The sequence below is a fragment of the Enhydra lutris genome, unplaced genomic scaffold (assembly GCF_002288905.1).
Source record: "Enhydra lutris kenyoni isolate GAN:26980312 unplaced genomic scaffold, ASM228890v2 scaffoldscaffold7, whole genome shotgun sequence".
In the NCBI taxonomy this organism is placed as follows: Eukaryota; Metazoa; Chordata; class Mammalia; order Carnivora; family Mustelidae; genus Enhydra; species Enhydra lutris.
Window position 1 is genome coordinate 3,001,462 of NW_019154091.1, and position 23,304 is coordinate 3,024,765.

The 23,304-nt window shown below is 39.6% G+C and overlaps 1 protein-coding gene across 3 annotated transcripts in view; it reads left to right on the forward strand.

Annotated features, from left to right (window-relative positions):
• Nucleotides 1–23,304, forward strand: part of LOC111142162 (N-acetylglucosamine-1-phosphate transferase alpha and beta subunits) — an 87,569-nt gene that overhangs the window by 40,221 nt on the left and 24,044 nt on the right. For all 3 annotated transcript variants that reach the window (XR_002640244.1, XM_022495156.1, XM_022495157.1), the window contains 13 exons: nucleotides 3,996–4,060; nucleotides 4,292–4,426; nucleotides 11,010–11,171; nucleotides 11,571–11,750; nucleotides 11,964–12,134; nucleotides 13,633–13,756; nucleotides 14,856–15,059; nucleotides 15,708–16,813; nucleotides 18,984–19,183; nucleotides 19,427–19,646; nucleotides 20,303–20,416; nucleotides 21,560–21,645; nucleotides 21,902–22,000. Coding sequence is in view for 2 of the 3 variants with exons in the window: in XM_022495156.1 (XP_022350864.1) it covers nucleotides 3,996–4,060; nucleotides 4,292–4,426; nucleotides 11,010–11,171; nucleotides 11,571–11,750; nucleotides 11,964–12,134; nucleotides 13,633–13,756; nucleotides 14,856–15,059; nucleotides 15,708–16,813; nucleotides 18,984–19,183; nucleotides 19,427–19,646; nucleotides 20,303–20,416; nucleotides 21,560–21,645; nucleotides 21,902–22,000 (2,866 nt within the window). In the remaining variant the exon portion in view is untranslated. The remainder of the gene's footprint in view (nucleotides 1–3,995; nucleotides 4,061–4,291; nucleotides 4,427–11,009; nucleotides 11,172–11,570; nucleotides 11,751–11,963; nucleotides 12,135–13,632; nucleotides 13,757–14,855; nucleotides 15,060–15,707; nucleotides 16,814–18,983; nucleotides 19,184–19,426; nucleotides 19,647–20,302; nucleotides 20,417–21,559; nucleotides 21,646–21,901; nucleotides 22,001–23,304) is intronic.

The following is a 23,304-nucleotide window of genomic DNA, read 5'->3' on the forward strand; positions in this document are numbered from 1 at the left end:
CCGTGGGTTAAAGCCTCTGCCTTCGGCTCAGGTCATGATCTCCGGGTCCTGGGATCGAGCCCCGCATCGGGATCTCTGCTCAGCAGGGAGCCTGCTTCCTCCTCTCTCTCTCTGCCTGCCTCTCTGCCTCCTTGTGATCTCTCTCTCTCTGTCAAATAAATAAAAATAAAATCTTTAAAAAAAAAAAAAGACTTAAGAGGTTGTGAGTTTTGATATGAATAAATTTTATATTAAACTATAGTCTTCTAAGCACTGTTTTTGAATTCCTACTTGGGCTTCTATTTGCCCTACTTACTCATTTGTTCAGTAAAGATTTGTGGAGCTACTGCTCTATTTTGGTTGTTGTTCCAGGTAACAGGGAAATAGCAGAGAACAAAAGAAAACACATCCCTGCCATCAGGGAGTTTATACTTCTAGTGGACCACAGACTCCCTCTTTATCCTCCTCAGTTATCTAGATCAGGGATTGCCAAATTCTTTCTTAAAGAACCAGAGAATACATATTTTAAGGCTTTGTGGGCCAAGAGGCAACATGGAGGATATTATGTAGATATTGTATAAGTATTTAACATTTAGCCATTTTAAAATGTAAAAACTGTTCTTAGCTTGGGGCCATACTAAAACAGGCAGTGGCTAAATTTTGGCCATAGAATGTCAACCCCTGATATACATAAAAAATTTGTATCCACATTTGATGTTCCATTTATCTCATTTAACCTTTTTCAGGTTCATCATCAAGAGCCGTTGCCTTTTTTCTCTTTCTGAAATGTGTCATTTCTGCCCCTCCGATTCCGTGCCACTGTACTTGTGCTCAAGGCTCTGTTGAGTAGACAGGACTTAAGCAGTTGCACAGTCTAGTCCTGCAGCCTGGGCCTGGATTGCTTAGCAAAGTCGTTTTTCCGGTCAAGCTTATCCCCTTTCATTCTGTAGGAAATGAATTTTCTCCTGTGATAAGTCATTTTACCTTTGGACTACATTGACCTTTACAAGGAATTATGGAGTGCTTCCTTACAGCTTTCTCACACTGGTTAAATTGTACCCGTTGGGATCTTCCAGAACTAATGTAATCTCTTTCCCATGTGACACTTCTTTTCATTCCTGTTCTTTTAGCTGTCTCTTAGGGGCTTATCTGTGTCCTAGTTTATTCTTCTCAGAGTGAGCTTTGGTTTCATTTGCTTTTATTTATTTTATTTTTATAGATTTATTTATTTTAGAGAAAGAGAGTGAGCATGGGGGAGGGGCAGAAGGAGAGAGAGAGAAAGAGAGAGTCTCTAGCAGACTCCACACCAAGCAAGGAGCCTGATGCGGGGCTCCATGTCATGACGCTGAGATCATGACCTGTGCTGAAACCAAGAGTCAGAAGCTCATCCAACTGTACCACCCAGGCGCCCGATGGTTTCTGTTACTTTTAAAGTGTGTCAGCTGGAATAGAACATTTTTTTCAGGTGGTTCATTTGCAGAGAGAGCAGGACTATTCGTTATTTTTTGAGTGTATACCATGTGCCAAGTACTGTTCTCAGAGCTGAAGGTGCAGCAGTGAAGAAATGGACAAAAATCTTTGCCTGCATTGAGTTTACATCTCAACAGAGGGAGACAGACAATAAATACAGAATACAAGTAAATTATGTTTGCAGAAGACAAGTGGTGTAGAGAAAAATCGAGCAGGGGAAATTGGGTGATAAAGGCAGACTTACCAAGAAGGTGACTTCTGAGTGAAAATTTCAAGAATATGAGAGGGCCAGCAACATGAATATATGGACAAGGAGTGATTCATTTAAGTGGATGAGCCAGTGCAAAGACCCTGAGGCAGGGGTGTGTCTGGCATATTTCAAGAAGAGTAGAGAGGTCTCTGTGGCTGGAATAGAGTGAACAAGGGAAAGGGGCAAAAGATGAGCCTAGAGAAGTAATGGGAAAACTGGTGGGATCGGCCCTGGCAGCCATGACAAGTACTTTGGCTTTAACTCAGAATGTGATGAGCAGGGGCGCCTGGGTGGCTCAGTCTAGGTTAAGTGTCTGCCTGTGGCTCAGGTCATGACCCCAGGGTTCTGGGATCCAGCCCCATGTAGGGCTCCCTGCTCAGCAGTCTGCTTCTCTCTCCCCCTCTGCTACTCCTCCTGCTTGTGTGCTTATTCTCTCCCTGTCAAATAAATAAAATCTTAAGAAAAAAAAATGCAATGAGCAGTTATTGTAGGGTTTTGAGTATAGGAGTGATGTGATTTAACTCATGTTCCAAAAGGATCAGTCTGGCTGCTGTGGTGAGAATAAACTGAGGAGGGGCAAAGGTTGTAACAATTCAGGCAAGGGAGAGGGTGGCTTGGATCAGAGTAGTGGTGAGGAGAGGTTGGATTCTGGGCATTTTGAAGGTCAGCCCAACAGGATTTACTCTTGGGTTGGTGTTGGGGAATACCACTTTTCTTATCCTAAGTACTCCTGTTCAAAAGCACAGAATTACAGTGGAAATTCAGTATGGCCACAGTACATTGTTGACATACTGAACTCGTCCTGGACTTAAAACTCCTAAGTCTTTTTTAAAAAACTTAATATAGGGGTGTCTGGTTGGCTCAGTTGGTAGAGCATGTAAGTCTTGATCCTAAAGTTGTGGGTTCAAGACCCATGATGAGCAAGGAGACCTACTTAAAAGAAAAAGAAAGGAAAAAAGAAACAATATATGCTAATGCTCAAATACTTGTTAATTTATGCTTACATAGTTGGTTTTTGGGCCAAGTTAAAGGTCTTTGTAAGAGCTTTCATTTTGCTAGGTTTGACTTACTGCTCCAAATAGTAAGAACTTTGGGGAACTCCTAGTATGTTATTCAGAATAATTACTTCTCTGTCTGCTTCGTGTAAATCCACACATTCTTCAAGCATGTCTTCTGTGTCTTCTAAAACTTTGATGGATCATTGAACAAGACAGAACCTATGGCAGACCTCTAAATCCTCTCTTTACATTGACAGTAGTTTTATAATTACATTCTTTAGTCAGAATTGGTTATGCTCCACCAAACTTGAGATCTAGGCTAAGTCTCTGTTATATCCATAAAGATGACATGAGATGTCATTAGTTACCTTTGCTGAGATTATTTACAAATAGCTACATCACATCTATTAGAATGCTCTGATCGACCAGTGCAGAACCTCCCATGTCAGTGGGGGTGGAGGGGAGCTAGGAAGGTGCATATCTGATAAATAATGAACTCCTACTCTTAATGCTCAGTGCTTCCCTTAAAGATTAACAGTATACTGCAAAAGCTTTCATTTTTTCATTGCTCACCAATTTTGTTTTTTACAATACATCTGAGACTCTTGCCCAGAACCGACAGCCATCTTGCCAGGCTGGACCCTGCTTTCTATACCCATTTTGCAGATTATAGCCCTCTGACCTCTCTTCTGTTTTCTAAGATCTGGGATCTCCAAATGTCAGGATTAAGTTGCTGATTTTATTTGTCCCTCTCACTTTAGAACTCTCTCCCAGTTGGGCTGTGTCATTGGCCCTCTCCACCCTTAACTTAATCTGCTCTATTCAGCCTTACCTGATGAATTTTAGGAATTCACTGTGACCATTGGGGAACCCTAGGATTTAAAGTGTCTCCCCGCTGTTAATCTAGATGCCTTTGGCCTAGCTGTCAAGAGCCCCCTTCTGGTTACCCTTCTTGTACTCGCCACTCCCAAATGTTTTATTCTAGCCAGTTTTGTTTTTTTTTTAAATTAAATATGTTTGCTCTGACATCTGTGATTCTGTCAATCTATCATTTTCATGTTTCTGCTGCCTGTATGAACAACTTCTTCAGTACCACAGAATTTAACATTTAATTGTGCACTGGTATTACATCATTCCCCTTTTGTTGGATGGGTTAAATTTGTCTCCCCCAACTACCTGTTCTTGAGACCATGTATTTTACTGCTATAACAGCTCTAAATACTTTGTAGTGTTTTTGGCAGGTATCACAGTTAAGTATTCATTAAAAACATGCTTGCTTATTGTATTCTTTATTGTAGTTGAAGATGCCCAGAGTGGAATATTTAAAGGAAACAGCAGACATACGGTTTGGAGGGGCTATTTGGTATGTTATTTTAAATTAATTGTATTTATGCAGTAGACTAGAATAAAAGTATAAGTAGTAAAGCTGTTTTACCTTGAGAGGCTTATTAATGTATACTTTTTCTCTGAGCCTGGCTTACAAGTATTAATGAATGCTGATTTAAGTAATCTTAATATTCTGATTTTGAAGCTATAAGTTTTCACCAGCCTTATGATGTGGAAAGTGAGTTGTGTTTTCCCCCTCTTATTTTAGACCACAGATAAAGAAGTCCCTGGGTTAGTGCTAATGCAAGATTTGGCTTTTCTGAGTGGATTTCCACTGACATTCAAGGAAACTAATCAACTAAAAACAAAATTGCCAGAAAATCTTTCTTCTAAAATAAAACTGGTAAGAGCATAGGAAACAGAGCAACGAGTATAGCACATTTCATTTAATGCATGACTCTTCTCTTGTGGTCCATTTCATTATAGTAGAGTTGACAGTCATAAGCACAGAGAGTCTCTTCTGCCACAGGGTTGTCATGAAGATGGCTCTTTCTTTACAGAAGATCCTTACTCTTGACTTTTTATTTGGGCAAAAATTTAAGAGTCTTGGTTTGCTGGTTTCTCAGACAGAAACATGATTCATTTGTTTAACAGTGCAACCTGTATATTTATTAAGAGCCTTCACTCATAAAGGGAGTATGCTTCAGATATTTGGAATGGTTGATAATGTGAAACCTTTATTCATAAATAGCTAATTGAGCCACTAATGTATTTGGGGATTTATACCTATTAACTCTTCACGCTTTGATGCCATTAGTTAGAGTTGACTTTGGAGGCTGCCCCGGAGACATGCCTTTTCCTTAACATTTATTGTTTTTAGACCCACTTGCCCTATTGTATGGTGTTCTTTCCTTCTGACCTTATGTTAAGATACCTGTAGTTCTGTCAGAAGCATTGCAGATTGTAAAACATGAATACTTTTCTTCTAGAACAGAAGGCATAAAGTTCTGGGCTCAGAATTTTTTAGGGTCTGGTTTTCTTCATTAAAGAACAAGGAAACATTCTTTAAAATTTGCCACATTGATCAGATTCCTGACTCTTACTTCCTTCTATTGGTGTCATTTACCAATTTGGAGGTGAAAGGATGGAGATGGCAAGGCAGTGGTAATGGAGAGCAGTGTTTGGAGAGTTCTTACTTAGTTCCTGTCTTGACCATGTTTTTTAGTGCCTTTCCCCATCCACAACGTTCCCTTTAACTTGTTTCTTTCCATAAATGTTTCACTGGTTTGTTTGTTTTAAAGATTTTATTTATTTATTTGACAGAGATTGCAAGTAGGCAGAGAGGCAGGCAGAGAGAGAGGGGGAAGCAGTCTCCCTGCCGAGCAGAGAGCCCAATGCAGGGCTTGATTCCAGGACCCTGGGATCATGACCTGAGCCAAAGGCAGAGGCTTTAACCCACTAAGCCATGCAGGTGCCCCTGTTTCACTGTTTTAAGATACACTGTGTGACCTTTGTAAATGTGATGGTAATATGAATGACATTTCTTTTTTTTTCATATTTTCCTAAGTTTTTTTTTATGGTACTTGGAAATATAGTAGTGTGCAGCTAGATTAGGGTTGAATTATTTCTTATCTTCAGTTATTTTAAAATAGATATTATTTTCCTCCTTCCTCTAAGGAAGAGGAATTGAAAAAATTTGACATATAAAACTGAATTTAAGTGTACAGATGTTACTTTAAATACATTTATGTATTTAAATATGTATTGCAATATGATTGCCATTGTAGCAATATTTATCACATTACATAATTATAGTACAGTATTACCTATATTCATTTTTCTATGCATTAGATCTCTCTGGCTTACTTAAGTACTCATTGCAAAGTTTGTGTTTTTAAAACATCAGTCTTATTCCCCTACCACCATCCCTATAGTAAATACCATTTTACTTTATGTTTTTTATGTTTGACTTTTTTGGATTCCACATATAAGTGATATACAGCATTTGTCTTTCTGTATCTGATTTATCTAACATAGCATGATGTGCTAAGCATAAGATCCATCTATGTTGTAGCAAATGGTTGAATATTATTCTATTGTATATATATATACTGCATCTTTTTTATCTGTTTATCTGTCGATGGGCATTTAGGTTGTTACCAACCATATCTTGGCTATTGGGAATAATGCTGTAGTAAACATGGGAGTGCAGATATTGCTTTGAAATCCTGTTTTCATTTCCTTTGGGTATATACCCAGAAGTGGAATTGCTGGATTGTATGGTAGATTTATTTGAAATTTTCTGAGGAAACTCCATATTGTTTTCCATAGTGGTTGGACCAGTTTACATCCTCACCAGTATTGTACAAGGGTTCTATTTTCTCCACAGCCAATGTTTATTTAGCTTCTTAGCTTCCAAGCTATTTGTTTTAGAATTATGGTCTGGGGGGTCTGTACCATGTTAGCTGAAATTCCTTATGCAGAAAGAACAATATTGTTTTTTTCTTAAAGGTTTTTATTCACTTATTTGTCAGAGAATGCACAAGCAGGGGGAGCAGCAGGCAGAGGGAGAAGCAGACCCCCCCACTGAGCAGGGAGCCCTATGCAGACTCCATCCCAGGACCCTGGGATCATGACCCCAGCCGAAGGCAGCTGCTTAACCGACTGAGCCACCCAGGCATCCCAAGAGTGACATTCTTGAATCTGTTTATATGCTTGCAACTGTAATATGTTTTTTTAAAAATTTATTTATTTATTTATTTGAGAGAGAGAATGAGAGAGAGAGAGAGAGCATGAGAAGGGGGAGGGTCAGAGGGAGAAGCAGACCCCCCGCTGAGCAGGGAGCCCAACGCGGGACTCGACCCCGGAACTCCAGGATCATGCCCTGAACCGAAGGCAGTTGCTTAACCAACTGAGCCGCCCAGGCGCCCTGTAATATGTTTTGAAAGGAAAGAAGTTCATGACGTATCTCTATTCCCCAGTCAAGTTTGACTTTTCTTTGCCTGCTGCAGCTGCTCCCCAGTGTTGATTGCTGACACACACACGGGTGTGTGCTGCCAAAGAATGCCAATCCAAGTAGTTGTTGACCCTTCAGCAAACTATTTTTGGGTGGTATGGAGTGTGGTGTGTGCAGGTAGAGGTAGGGTGGGGTGATAACTTGATTTGGATGAGGAGTTCCAACAGGCTCTGCGCACAGTGGTACCCCCTTGTACTATTCATTCACTGTCCGGAGATTTATTTGGATTCCCAGACTTGTCTTTGTGGAGGCTAGCACCGCCTCAGAGGGTCAAGCTAATTATCCATAACATTCATTGCAGGTCATTTCCATGATGCCAACACCTGCAATGAACTTCAGGGATTAGAAATTCTGGTTTGGGGAGATTAGAGAGAAAATGAGAAAGGGGAAGAATAGAAGGGGAGTGGATCAGCATTTAAAGCTAATTCTTCAAGTGACTGTCTTTCTGTAGGTTCCTCTTCCTGGTTTTATTATGAATACTTTGAGAAAGAAGTTTCCTGTCACTGGATTCCCAGTCCATTTAGAGTATGAGCTTTTAGTAAATGTCTGCATTGTGCCAGGGACTGTGTTAAGGATCACTGAGTGAATGAAGCATTTAAATAATTTTGGGGCACGATCACTTCCAAGTAAATGTTTATACGAAGTGTTGTAAGCATACCTGGGTTTTAGGTGTACTGGTGCAGGGAAGGCTTTGTAGAATACAAGACATTTTAGCTGGGCCCTGAACACAGCAGCCATTCTTGCAGCAGAGAAGGGAGAGGGAAAGACCATTCCTACAAGAGGGAACAGCCTGAGCAAAGGGCTGGAGGTTTGCAAGTCAGTGGTTTCCAGAAAACCAAGGCAGCTATTTTTGGAAGATGGCAACCAGACAGGGATTTTCCTGGTGCTGAGATTGGGAAAAGAGATTGAGGCCAGATTGAGAAAGCTCTGATAAGGAGCCTAAGTTTATCCTGGAGGCAGGGGGCATCCTTAGGAGGAGCACTTGGTCTGTTTCTAAGGAACATAGTAGGTGAAGGTATGGTGGTAGAGATTAAGCAAGATGAGCCTGGGCAGAAAACCAGTTTAGCCACTGCAGCCATAGCCCAGCAAGATGTTCAGGTTCAACAACTGTCCTGGAAGTGGTGCCAGTAAAGAGAATGGTTCTAAAAACATCTGCGAGAAACACTCACCATGACCCTGTGACTTATTAGCTGTTGGGGAGAGGGAAGGAAAAATGAAACGGGAAGTGGATTTTAGTAGTGAAGATGGAAGTGATGGCTTTAACCACATTCCTAGCCTCAGTAGGAGAAGCAAATTTTTTGGGAAGGAAACTGAGAGCTCAGTTTGGGGTGTGTTGTTAGAGGTGCTTTGTGGCATGTGGGAGGAAGGGGTTATTAGACACTGGACTTTAGGACCTGAATGGGCTAGACTGTCTTGCCCTCCCAGGGTTCTTCAGGAGGCCTTGGCCTAGGCCTGTGGCCTCCACCCAGTGCTCAGTTCTGCCCTGGAGACCCTGCCTGGGTACGAGCAACCCAGGATGGATATTGCTTGTTCACCTGTGTACCCCTAATGATTACCACATGGCTTTGCACTTAGAATCACGTTTTGGAGGCAGTATGTGTGCATGCCAAGTATTCAAGTAGCAAAGAAAGATAGATGAGTTAACAAGGAGAGTAGTACAGACCTCCAGAGTTGGCATTTAGAGGCAGGTAAGGTCTGTGTAGATCAGAGACATAGGGGAGGTTCCCAAAGAAAAAGAGGCTGCACGGATCCTTGAAGGCTGACCAGGGTGTTTACTTTGGCAGGAAGGACAGTGCTGGTGGGATGGGAGCAGCATATTGTCCTACCTGAACTTTGTTACGTCAAACTTCTGTTCAGGGCACATTCAAGGTAACAGACAATTGTAATAACTGTATTAATGCCCCTTTTAGTGACTTGCCTGAAACTGTGTTACACACCTGCTCTTTTAAAGTATGGTACCCTTTGTTCTGGCTTATTCATAAAATAGACACTTCCCGTAGATTAAAGTAACTCTGGAACTGACTTAAGTTTTAGAAAACTCTTGAGTTGTCAAGTTACTGGAATGAGTTTGTTTTCACTTGTATTAGAGGCATGTTTTTTTCCCCTTACCTTATGCTACCATGTATAGGTGTATCGATCCATTATTCTAGATAATGCTCTAGTGACACATACCCTGAAATCTCTGGCTTAAAAGTAGCAGATCTTTACTTCTCAGTCATCTTGCCTGTTGTGGGCCTGCAGTGGGTGGGTGTAGTTTTTCTCTTTGAGAAACTTATAATTTAAAGAATTTAGATAAACTTAATAATTTCATCTAAGAAACTGTTTATGGAAGCAGCTGCCCAAGCTAATCCAGCATTCAGCATTTACTACACCCACTTTTCCTTACCACCGCCGCTCTTCCTGCAGATGTCCATGACTAGGGTCCCACTTAGTGGCTAGTGGAGGATACTTCTCCCCGCCCTTTTCACCACTCACAGCTTGGTTGATTATGGTGGCAGAAAAGGTTTTTCAACATAGAAATATTCCCTTAAGCTCTTTAGTTTTCATGGCTCTAGTCAGGAAAATGTCTATGAAACTTCAAAGTATTTGTATAGAAGAGATTAAGGGTATCTGCCCAATAAAATTTAAATCTGAGTATTACAGTACTACATTTATTAAAAATTTAGTGATTTTTATGTTTCACGGAGCCCTCAGAGGTGCTGTGGGAGCCACTATGGTAGGGAAGGATGGAGCAGGGGAAGGCTGGGGCAGGCAGTGAGACTCAGTAGATAGTCAGTAGAAGAATATTTGTCCTGCCTCCCACCTGTCCCCCATATACTGAGGCAGGATAACAGCAGTGAGAGCTGACCTTCAGTGAGTGCTCAGTATATGCCAGATGCTGTCAGGATGAAAGAAAGTAATCAGTCAGGAAGACAGTACACACCTTTGCATGTATGCACCCAAACACCCACATGCAGTTTGTGATAAGGGGAAAAATATAAATGAAATTTCAACTTGAACTTCTCGTTTTTGGCATCATAAACTCAGGAAACTTGGTAAGATGAGCTAAATTTAGTCAGGTAGCATATACGAGAGCTCAGAATGAGCTCATAATAATTTGCATTTGCTCTGCAATTAATTAATTAAGAAACTGGCCCTGTTAGGAGAGTCAGTTCAGCAGAAGGGGTTCTCACCCCCATCTTTTTAAGCTACAAAAGCCTCTTTTCATAGGAAATTGAATGATACGGAGTTAGAACATGAAACAGATCTGGTAGTGGTAGAAAGTCTACTTGTAAAACATGATGTTTGTAGTCATCTTAGACTAATGACTTCTTTGAAAGCTCTGCCCCAGAAGGTGCTTTTCCTATGGAGACTGTTCAAGCATCCCTGTCAGAGACGTTCCTCTTAGACGTGGCTCACAAAAGTTGTTTGGAGACTGTGCTTGTAGGCTTGCTTCTACCAATCCCAGCAATGTTACGTTGCAAGGTTTCCTCCAGTTTAAGCAGACTGGTAATATTCTAGAACAGAGGTCACAGCTGGTGACCAGTTGTGTTTTGTTTGAAAGCAGGACAATCGAAAACATTTGAGCCAGCATTGAAAATGGGATTTCATAGAACACTTGAGGATTCTGGCCTCTTAGGAGATCTTGCTGCACTTGTCAATATTGAGTATTGGCTGTGGCTTTCGGGTTGGGCCTGAAATGTCCCATGTGCCAGAACTCCACCACTCCCTCTGTTTTACATTACCTGGGTTCTTCCACTCATTTGGGAAGTGTGTCTGGCCTGTTTACATCTTCTTTTGGTGATCATAAGCTTACTAGTTCATAATCTATATAGAGAGCTAGAATTAAACTTTAAACATACATAATATAGATTTAAGCATGTATTATACGTTATATACATTTAAAGATTAAAAATCAAACTGGGAATTTAGAGGTGTCTCTTTTTTGAGGCTCAGTTTTTCTACATGTAACCCTTTTGTCATTTTACAGTTACACTTATATTCAGAGGCCAGTGTAGCACTTCTAAAACTGAATAACCCAAAAGAGTTCCAAGAACTGAATAAGCAGACTAAGAAGAACATGACCATTGATGGAAAAGAACTGACTATAAGTCCTGCATATTTATTATGGGACCTGAGTGCCATTAGCCAGGTAAGGGAAGCAGAGATTCTTTCTAAACCCTAATCAAGGGTTTAGATTTATGGATTTATAAGTCATTATATTTGAAGGAGGAAGAGGACTTACAGAGAGATGAGTTGATTGGAACTTTTCTAATTTTCTAGTCATTGCCATTGGTTAATATTAACTGAAGTGACCTAGAATCAGATCCAGGAACCTTCTCTTTAAAAAAATACAAAAGAAGTGTTGGGTATTTTTGTTGTTTTAAATATGCTGAGTGTTTTGCATTTTTTGTGATGTTCAAATGTAGGACTCAGTCTTTAGAGGTCTGCCAGCGCACCCTGAGAGCAGATCGGGCAGAGGGGACAACCAGGAGGAAAGGTGTGACTTAAGCGGTATTTTACATTTTCACATGTAAAATGTTCTTTTCAGTCTAAGCAGGATGAAGATGTTTCTGCCAGCCGTTTTGAAGATAACGAAGAACTGAGATACTCACTGAGATCCATTGAGAGGCATGCTCCGTGGGTTCGGAATATTTTCATTGTCACCAATGGACAGATTCCATCTTGGCTGAACCTTGATAATCCTCGAGTGACAATAGTCACACACCAGGTCCATGACTTTCCATGTCATCACAAGGCTGTGGTTTCCTTTTCTGTCCTTCACCTATCCCTAATTTTATTCCCTTTTCCCTCATCCTCCCCACCTCCATCCCCTTTGACTGTTCTACTTATCTGCCTTCCTTCCTTCCAAAAATGAAAACAAAATGAAATAATTCTCATCCACCCTTTTTTTCTCTTGCCTTTGTTGTTGTTTGCTTAAAAGGATGTTTTTAGAAACTTGAGCCACTTGCCTACCTTTAGTTCACCTGCTATCGAAAGTCACATTCATCGCATCGAAGGACTGTCCCAGAAGTTTATTTATCTGAATGATGATGTCATGTTTGGGAAGGATGTTTGGCCAGATGATTTTTATAGTCACTCCAAAGGCCAGAAGGTGAGTGCCTAAGAGGAAGGGATGCCTAGCTTAGAAGTCATTTAGAAGCTATAAACAGATCAGGAAAACAGTATACATACTACTCTATATACAGTTTGGGTCAAATAAGCATTTTTGAGTGCTAAACTCAGGAGAGTTAACAATCTGGGAGGACAAAAAGTGTTCCTTAGTAGTTTTTTGCTTCCCTACATTGTCAGACACCCAGAACGCACCTCCTATATTTTCTACTACAGCAATAGCAGAGAAAGCAAAACCACTATGAAATACAAAATCATCATTAGAACATCAGCAAAATGGCCAAGATAAAAAGTGAGTTCAGTTTTCTGCTTACAAACGTGGGTGTAATTTCATGCCGGGCAGCAGTCTCCCTTGACGTTGAGAGGCGGGATTGAGAAGTCGCTATGAGCACAGACAGAGGGGCCAGTAATTGAGGATGGTCCTGGGCAGTGATTACGTGTGTTTCCTGTCTGCGTACCGGGGAAACTAGGAATATCCCTGTGGCCCTGTTAGGATTCAGTGAAAAGTTGGAGAATTACCACCATAAACTTTAAAGTTACAGAATCCTGCAACTGGAAATGCTAATTGCACAAAACTATTTTTCCTCTTGCTGTTTATGCCACCCCAGTGTGCTCATTCTCTCCGTCCCTGTTCAGTTGCCTCCTCTGTGTTTGTAGGGCTGACAGGGTGAGCTGTGGCTTGGCAGGAGATACAGACAAAATCAGTAACGAGGGACAGTGATTTCGATGCCGGCAGGTGTGCCCTCAGTGGGAAGGCATAGTGGCCCAGGAGTTTGAAATCAGACAGGGCTAGATTCCCATCTGAATTGAAGTGAACTTTGAAGAACAAGTAAGAGCTAACTAGATGAAGAAAGGCATTCCAAATAGATGGAGCATGCAGAGGCATGGAGTGTATTTTTTTAATTAATTGATTTTAAAAAGTTACCACATACCATGTCACTCACTTTAAAAGGCGAGTTCACAACTTAGAACACTGTGCTAACATCATTTATTGCAGGACCTATGCACAGAGATAAGGGTATTGAGAGTTCATCTGACAAGATCATGGGTAAATACATTGAGGAATTACATTTAGGAATTAGAAATACATTTAGGAATGAATGACAGTTGTCACAGAAAAGCAGTGAACGTGTGATATACTTTCTACCTGCTTTGGCACACATTTGTACTTAACTTTAAGTCTGACGTGTTGCTTTTCTTTATTTCAAAATAGATTATAAACCAGTCCATGAGTTGAGTCCTTGTCTGCTTTCCTTGAGTCATGAAAAAGAGCAAATGTGCTCAGTAAGAGTCATTGACATAGCAGGACTCTGTAAACTGCTGTAGCAAACAGTGTAAAATACACCATGGGGATGCGGGTGGCCAGCCCAGGGAGAATCGTAACCTTTACTGGAGGCTCAGTTTCTTTCCATTTTTTTAAAAGGAATCCTAATTTGAAATTAAAAAGTGTCTATATTATTTTCTTTCTGGCTCTGTCTTAGGTTTATTTGACATGGCCTGTGCCAAATTGTGCTGAGGGCTGCCCGGGTTCCTGGATTAAAGACGGCTATTGTGACAAGGCTTGCAATAATTCAGCCTGTGACTGGGATGGCGGTGACTGCTCTGGTAATGATGTGCTCACATGTAATTTATTCATGTTTGCTGACTTTTTTTCGTTCGTATCATCACTGAATAGGTACAGTGAGTTAAACATTCTTTCTGTATTAAAACAATACATAGAGTAATCCATAGATTCTGGATGTAATGACTAACATCCCCAGGTGGCTCGGTTTTTTCATATTCTCCATTGTTGAGGGCATATTCCCAGGCTGGCCTTTTATTATTTGAATGAAATGCCTTTTATTATTTGAAATTAAAAAATCAGGAATATCTTTAACTATGTAAACTCAAGAGCAAGAATCACTCTAACTGGTTCCTAGGAGCTCAAGGCTGGTGGCTTTCAGCAGCAGCTTTCTGTCAGTGATCTCTTCAGCATCTCCTCTCTCTTACATGGTTATATCTGTATTTGTTTATAATAGCATGTTTTTACATTTATTGATTGCCTTTCAGTTTATCAAGCATTTAAGTTTATAATGCATTTTCCCTTATCCACTTGAATTTCTCAGTCATCTAAGAAGGAGACAGTATGTGCACAGATACTATCATCCCTATATTCCATATACAGAAACAGATTTGAAAAAGTGCGAAGTATTAGAAGAAACAAAGCTTTAAGTTGTGTTCTGTCTGATGCACTTTTGAAAAATGTAAGCAGCCTCAGTGAGAGAACACAGACATGCCAAGAAGATCCGTGCAGTCCAGAGACTTCGGCCCCTAATAGAACATTAAGGTTTGATGATGAGGCTGGCACCCCATATTAGACATGTTTTGGCAGTTCTGACAGTCCGTCTTCAGAATAATCTCTTCCTGTTTGTCTGCTCGTCCACATACACCTCCACATGCCCCTGTAGGCAAGTTTGTACTTCAGGGTTGCACAGCTCTAAGTGCCAAGGCCTGGTCATCCCATGCCCAGTCCCCTGTCAAGTGATTTTCCCTTTTCAGTTTGTTTTCTTCTTAAGGTACATGAAAATTTCTGCTAAAGAATGGGGTGAACCTTTTCTGACTGAAATGCAGGCATCAATCTTGATAGCACTACTGAGAAAGAAGGAACAGTCCTTTTCCAAGATAATAAGCACAACAAGATTCTGTCTTCCTCCTCCCCCTACAGGTAACAATGGTGGGAGTCGCTATGCTGCAGGAGGCGGGGGTACCGGCAATATTGGAATTGGACAGCCCTGGCAGTTTGGCGGAGGACTAAATAGTGTCTCTTACTGTAATCAAGGATGTGCGAATTCCTGGCTTGCTGATAAGTTCTGTGACCAAGCTTGCAATGTCTTGTCCTGTGGGTTTGATGCTGGCGACTGTGGGCAAGGTATATTTAATCACGTAAAAAGATACTTAGAGTAAGGGGATCAAAATCCTTGATAAGTAAAGGGAGGTTTGTATTGTTGTTACTTAAAGTAATTATTCTCTATGAATCCATTGCCCATCATTGCATCCAAACCAGGTGTAAGTGAAAAGAGAGGACACAGATCTTTAAAAAACAGTAGACACTAGAGCTGCATCTTTGCCTGTTATTGCTCCAGTCTGACTTATTTTGTACGAGGCAGATACACCTTCGTTGAAAATATATGGCAAAGGTTTGATTTAGAAACAATAGAAAGAGACCAGTAATACACTAAGTAAGAATGGTTTGAATTCTGGATTTTGATAGCTTTTCCCTGGAGGTCATTTTGGCAGAAGGTTGTATTTTTTCAAATGGATACAAAGATGAGAGTTGATCAGTGGAATTTACCCTATCTCTTTAGTCAGTTAGAATCAGCATTCCACGTTGATAATAGTGATTGCTTCAGATAATAAAATGAGCCCCATACCAACAGCTCTTGTGTTAAAATGTTTGATTATTCTGAAGTCAATGTAAAGTCATTCTTAGAAAGTGAAAATCCAGACCCTAAGAATTAAAAGAAAAGGAGGTGGAAATGCCTCATTTTTAAAGTCATGTTTGTGTTTTTTCCTCTAGATCATTTTCATGAATTGTATAAAGTAACTCTTCTCCCAAACCAGACTCACTATGTTATTCCAAAAGGTGAGTGCCTGCCTTATTTCAGCTTTGCAGAAATAGCCAAAAGAGGAATCGAAGGTGCCTATAGTGACAACCCAATAATTCGACATGCTTCTATTGCCAATAAGTGGAAAACCATCCACCTCATAATGCACAGTGGAATGAATGTGACCACAATACATTTTAATCTCACATTTCAAAATACAAATGATGAAGAGTTCAAAATCCAGATAACAGTAGAGGTTGACACAAGAGAGGAACCCAAAGTGAATTCTACGACCCAGAAGTCTTACCAAAATTTGGTTAGCCCCACAACACTTCTTCCAGAGGCGGAAATACTGTTTGAGGATATTCCTGAAGAGAAACGCTTTCCAAAGTTCAAAAGACATGATGTTAACACAACAGGAAGATTCCAGGTGGAGGTGGAAATTCCCTTGGTAAATATTTCACTCCTTCCCAAAGAGGCTCAGTTGAGTCTCAGTAACTTGGATTTGCAGCTAGAACGTGGAGACATCACTGTGAAAGGATACAACCTGTCCAAGTCAGCATTGCTGAGATCATTTCTGAGGAACTCACCAGGTGCTGAAGTAAAAATAAATCAAGCTTTAATAACAGATGAAAGAAATGACAGTGTAGAGGCCCCACTGGAAAAACAGGTTCACAAAAGCACCTTGCCGAAAAGCTTGGGAACATCTGAAAGATTACAGAGGTCGACTTTTTCAGCAGTGACAATGAAAGTGAATGGTCACTACCAGAGTCAGAATCCACCCCCGGACTTAGAAATCGAAGAAAAATTTAAATCTGAAATTCTGATCCAAAAAGTAAGAGGTGGAAGTGTATCAATAGAAAAACTCTCATCTTGGACTATTCCACTGGAAAAGCAGATTACGAAAGAAAAGAAAATCACAGGGAAAGAACAAGAGAAAAACAGAATGGAGGAAAATGCGAACAACTACATAGATGTTAATGAAGTACTACCTGGAAGAAAACTGCAGCATTATACAGACAGTTACCTGGGCTTTTTGCCATGGGAGAAAAAAAAGTATTTCCAGGATCTTCTTGACGTAAGTTACATCCAGCTTTCGTCTTTCCCATGCTCAGAAAAATAAATAACCTTGTAAGGGGTAATTATATAATAATAGGTACTGTTTATTCAGGACTTCCTGTGCCAATCACTGAACTAAATGCTTTTTCTTATGCTTTTATTGCCCCAACACCCCTAACAATAAAAATACCTTATAAGGTTATCTACTAGTATGATCCTCATGTCACAGTTTAGGAAACAGCTTAAGCTAATGTGAGTGAGTAAGGGAGTAAGCCGGGGGCATGCCCTGAGTAAGTAGTAGAACAGGGATGGTATCTTCACTTGACATGTTGTGATTTCAGAAAATGCTTCTGCATATGCTGTGTGAATCAAATCTGATTATTTTTCCAATTTTACTGATTTAAAAAAAAAAAAAAACCCAGGGTGCAAATAAATTAATTAGCTTCCAGTGTGAGCCAAGCCTCAGTGTTCAAGTGCTCACTCTCCTGTACCACGGTCTCCATGGTGCCATGTTGTCATCTGAACATCTGCCAAGTGCTGTCACTGTGTTCACTGCAGGGGAACGCAAGATTATTAGAACACAGCTAGGAGGACAGATTTGTGGGTAAATAATTGTAGCGACGTGTGATAGATGTCTCCTGAGGTTGGGCAAGGAGTCCAAAAGGAAAATTTCTTAACTTTGCCTAGGGGTATTGGAGAAGGCATCCATGAGGAACTATCCTCCTGAACTATCTGTGAGGATAGTTCCTGTCAACTATGTAGGAATTGACAGACCAAGAAAAACCCTGTCTGTGGTCGAGGCTGGATCATGAACAGAGCACAGCCATGAGTAGGTGTCAGGCTGGGAAAAAAGAGGCTGAAGAGGGGAACTTATCTCACTGTCTTTGGAGAGTATCTTATCCCTGATACAGTAGTCCTTTACTAATTGAGTGAAGGACTGCAAAGTTCTTATCTGTGATAATATCCCTTTCATTACTTTAAATTAAAAAATATTATAGACTAGTGGCAAAAATTGCAGGCAATCCAAAAAATATACAGTAAAAAAGGGAAAGATCTTCCTCCTTCCTTCCTTTATTTTCTTACTTGAAATAATCACTAGGAATAGTTTGGTGGGTATTTTTCCAGTATTTTTATATAGATATGCAAATATAAAAACTATATTAATATGTGTTTTGCAGCAGTGAAATAGCACTACACATACTGCTCTGTGGTTGCTTCTTGATCTAGTAGTATGTGAGCAAACCCATGCTAGTGTCACTGTGTTTTTTAAGAGCTGTTTGTTTTGCAATTACAAGTAGTGTTGCAGTAGATATTCTTGTACGTATAGCTTATTCTTGAGGAAGTTTCTACTTATGTAGGTGGAATTGCTAGGTTAAATTTTTTTTACTGTGTCCTTCTAGAATGCCATACCACTTCACACTGCCACAGTGTACAAAAGTGCTAGTTTCTCCACAGGCTAACCAACAACAGTATCAATCTATATTTTTTCACCAGATTGAGAAGCAAAAATATTTCATCTTTGTAAAGTGTATTCATATATTCTCTTAATATTCTTTGCCCATTCACTTAGTTTTGCCTCTTACTGGTTTTGATTTTGACAGGGTTCCATCTTTATATTTTATAATATTAACACTATTATATGGTGAAGCAATCCTTTTTTTGGTCCTTCTGTTCAGAACTCAAGTGCTTACTGCTTAGATGTCACCAGTAGAAATAACTTGATATTGAAAGTGCTAATAAATCGATCAATTAGTTAATTAATTTTTATTTTTAAAGTAGGCTTCAATGTGAGGCCTGAACTTAAAACCTGAGATCAAGACCTGGGCCAAGATCAAGAGGCAGATGTTCAATCAACTGACCACCCAGACGCCCCTGTCAAACTTACTTCCAAATAAATTTTTTAAATACTGCACTGAATTGGCTATGCAATTTCATGCTTGGTGACTAGTCCTTGAAAAATACCCTATAAATAGACCTCCTTCACCCAACTGTTGTTCACAGACCAGTGCTGGTGATACTTTCACTGAAATCGAGTTTAGTCCTACTCTTAGGATCCTTAAAGTGATCTGTTGGTGCTCATTTATTTGTCACAGTTAGTGGTAGGTATATAAAATAGTACTTATTTCTTGTTAACAAAGTACACTTGTGCAGTAAACATAATGTTATGTTACGTGGAATTCTCTTTTCAGGAAGAAGAGTCATTGAAGACACAGCTGGCATACTACACTGATAGCAAACACACTGGAAGGCAGTTGAAAGATACATTTGCAGATTCCCTTCGATACGTAAATAAAATTCTAAACAGCAAGTTTGGATTCACATCTCGGAAAGTCCCTGCACACATGCCTCACATGATTGACCGAATCGTTATGCAAGAACTTCAAGATATGTAAGTCTTGTTTATTGTGTTAGTTGCTTGCACGTGTTCAGAGTTAAGTCTGCTTACAATGGACATCTTTGCTGTGCTTGATGTATGGCTCTTACCACTTGACAACTGGTATGTTGAAGGTATCAGCAAAAGAAATGGGAAAGAAGATTCTAACTCCACAAATGTTGGAATATATTTGAATATAGATTAATGTCTATATATACTTTAAGTATCCAGAGCTCACTGTATGTTATGTTTGGACAGGTTCCCTGAAGAATTTGACAAGACATCATTTCACAAAGTGCGCCATTCTGAGGATATGCAGTTTGCCTTTTCATATTTTTACTATCTCATGAGTGCTGTTCAGCCACTGAATATATCTCAGGTTTTTGATGAAGTTGATACAGACCAGTCTGGTATCTTATCTGACAGAGAAATCCGAACACTGGCTACCAGAATTCACGACCTGCCTTTAAGTTTGCAGGTGTGTTTTGTTTTTCTCTCCTGAACCTTCTCTTTTCTTTCACATATTTTGTTGTAGTGCAAGTAAGAGTAATTCTTAATATTTAATGGAGGTATTCACAACTAGTCCATTTTTAGTGCCAGAATTAAAGCCAAATTTGAGGTTCATATTTTATGAGATTACATTTTTAGGCCTGAAGTAGGTGTTGTGCTATTATATTATCTGGAGAAGAGCCAGACCATCCCTGCATATAAGATTCTCGTGACAGGTTCATTCAGGAGCTTCAGGTGTGGCCCACTGGAGCTATGTCTCAGCCAAGCCTGGGTTGTTGCACAGTCCCCTTGGTCACAGCATCCTGTAGTCCTAGGAGTAGGAGACTTGTTAGTGGGGATTGCCAAGAGGAATCTGACTGCAGGACCTCCCATCTGGGGCTCCCCTGGACCAAAAAGTGCCTCATAAGCCAGTATGTTCTACTTTGAGATGAAGATGAAATATTTATGTTTGTATTATCTCATTCTGTTCTTTTTGGGATGTTTTTATTTTAGGAGTCATGTAATCAAACTCCCCTTGAAGATAGCATTTAAAGAAATTTTGGACACTTTCACATAATTTTTATTTTTAAAACCACAGTTATTACTCGTACATATAAGGTTTATCCTTTTATTTTGCTTTATTAGGATTTAACAGGTCTGGAACACATGCTAATAAATTGCTCAAAAATGCTCCCTGTTAATATCACTCTGCTAAACAGTGTTCCACCAACTCAGGAGGCATACTATGATCCCAATTTGGTAAGTGGCATGAGTTCTTTTGTGTAAAAAGGAAATATATCCTTATCAAGTATTATCTATACCAGTTTTGTATAGCATTTCAAACACATGAAGCAGACTCTGTATTTATATCTTTGGTAGACAGCAGAAGTTCAGATAATCCGGAATCATTTATATCTTTTCCTTCTCCTATCTAGTGGATGTTAAGCTAATATTGAGATTAGTTGCTAATATTCTATAATCAGACATCTGTTCATTAAGGACAGCAGAGGATAGCCAATGAGAATACTTCATAGAGTTTTGCTCGTGTTCACTCTCACCCAAGACTTCTGTTTCCCCCACCTGTACTTTCATTTCTGTCCCCCACTGTCTTTTCTCCTCCCCTTTTCTAGCTTTCTCTCATAAACTTTGTGTTCCTAGTAAGACTTTACAGTTACCAGGCCCCTGCGTTTACACAGAACTTGCAGAAATGTGTTCCTCCCTAAGGAAGGTGATTTACACATAGAAAGCAGTTATTATTCTTGTCCTGTTATAGACATGATGAAAGATTATTGAGATTTAGTTTGCTTTTGAAATACATACATTTTCTTTCATTAGCAGAGTATTTTAGTATTTGCTAGCTTTCTGGCATGAGATTTAGAATCAGCAAATACCCTTTTAAGAATTAAATAAAGGCTGCTTGCTAATGTTAATAAGTTAGGCTTGAGGTGCATACAAATAAACTACTTGGAGCATGAATACTAACAGCATTTGTTAGCATTACTCAAATGAACTCTTAGCAAGGTGTTGGCTTCATTAGTATAATTAACTGTGATTATACCTAGGATAAAGTATTTCCCAATTAGGTTAAGAATGACAAGTTAGCTTATGAGTATGAATGACATAGACCAGTTCATTACAATTTATGTTAGAAATTTATTCTACCAGTAACTTACAAGACTTAACAGTGTATAGCAATGTGTGATTAAAATAAAAATTTATTTACAAAAACAGGCAATTAGCCTGCAGGCTATTCCATGCCAATTTGACTTTTTCAAATACTGAATTAAAGTATTTGTCTTGATTACGAAGTCTTTGGTCCCTCCTTAAATTTTGCCCTGAGGTTAGTGCTTCACCTATCCCACCCAGGTCTTGGCTTGATGCATTGTTTGTATTTTCTCATAGCCACCAGTCACTAAGAGTCTAGTAACCAACTGTAAACCAGTAACTGATAAAATCCACAAAGCATATAAGGACAAAAACAAATATAGGTAAGTTGTACATACATTTTCTCTGTTTAGTTTAAGAATAATTGTAGGAGTCTGGCATTTTCATAATTTTACAATAGTTTATCTCCTAAGCCTTCTTTTAAAATTTATATGAGGTGGTTTTGTTTAGTAATACCAAAAGAGTAAGTCATTCTCAGGATATTGACTGTTAAAGTTTTATAAAATACTTTTCTTATTTAAATTCTGTTTTTATTTCCATGTAAATATTTACACTCTTTAAATATGTTTTGATAATTAGGTTTGAAATCATGGGAGAAGAAGAAATTGCTTTTAAAATGATCCGTACCAATGTTTCTCATGTGGTTGGCCAGTTGGATGATATAAGAAAAAACCCCAGGTACTTTTTTCTTAACCGGTAAACTTTACTTTTTTGAGTACTTTTAGGTTCACAGCAAAATTGAACAGAAAATACAGAGAATTCCCATAACCTTAAAAAATGATCTTTTTCTTTTTTAAAATTTTTTATTAACATATAATATATTATTTGCCCCAGGGTTACAGGTCTGTGAATCATCAGGCTTACACATTTCACAGCACTCACCAGAGCACATACCCTCCCCAATGTCCATAACCCTTTAAAAAAAAAAATTTGAGAAGAGAGCGTGTATGCACAAGCCAATGGGGGAGGGGAGAGGCAGAGGGAGAAGCAAACTCCCTGCTGAGAATGGAGCCCGATGTGGGGCTCGAGCCCAGGGCCCCAGGATTATGACCTGAGCTAAAGGCTGATGCCTAACCAACTGAGCCACCCAGACACCCCAAAAAATGATCTTTAATTATGCAAATAGATATGATAAAAGGTGACTCAAGAGAAGAAAGTAGCTTATTTTGTTTGGAGCAGATGGAATGCAGAGCAGGCAGAGGGAGCCAAGCAAGGAGCCCAATGTGGAACTCGATCCCAGGACTCTGGGATCATGACCTGAGCTGAAGGCAGAAGCTTAACTGACTGAGCCACCCACCGTCCCAACCATTATGATTAATAATCACTCAGCTTATCGCTCCCTGTACCTGCTATTCCCTCTGAAAGGAATGCCCTGCTTTAATTTTTTAAAATATCTTTAAAAAAAAATAATAATTTCAGTCCTTGCTTTTTGCCCCCCCACATTTTGTTGATGTGCCCTCCCAGTCATTTTGTTATATGTAAGAATATCACGTGAGAATTTGTAGTTTTCAGTTGTACCTTATACCTTTATGTCTTTGTGCCCATTTGAAAGTTTTGGGGTAAGAGAATTCATAGACCTTTATGGTACTTAAACGGACAGGGATTTACTAAAAGGACACGTGGTAAGCCAGGCTTAGTACCTGCCAGGCCCTTGTGATCTTGAACAGATCTTATTTTTAACTCTTGTTTTACTTTTTTAGGTGCTCATTTTTAAGTCAGGAATGGAAAATCAGTGTTCTTACTGACTGAAGTTTTTTTTTTGTTTTGTTTTGTTTTAAGATTTTATTTATTTACCCGACAGAAATTACAAGTAGGCAGAGAGGCAGGCAGAGAGAGAGGAGGAAGCAGGCTCCCCGCTGAGCAGAGGGCCCGATGCGGGGCTCGATCCCAGGACCCTGGGATCATTACCTGAGCCAAAGGCAGAGGCTTAACCCACTGAGCCACCCAGGCGCTCCCTGACTGAAGTTTTAAGGACAGGTTTG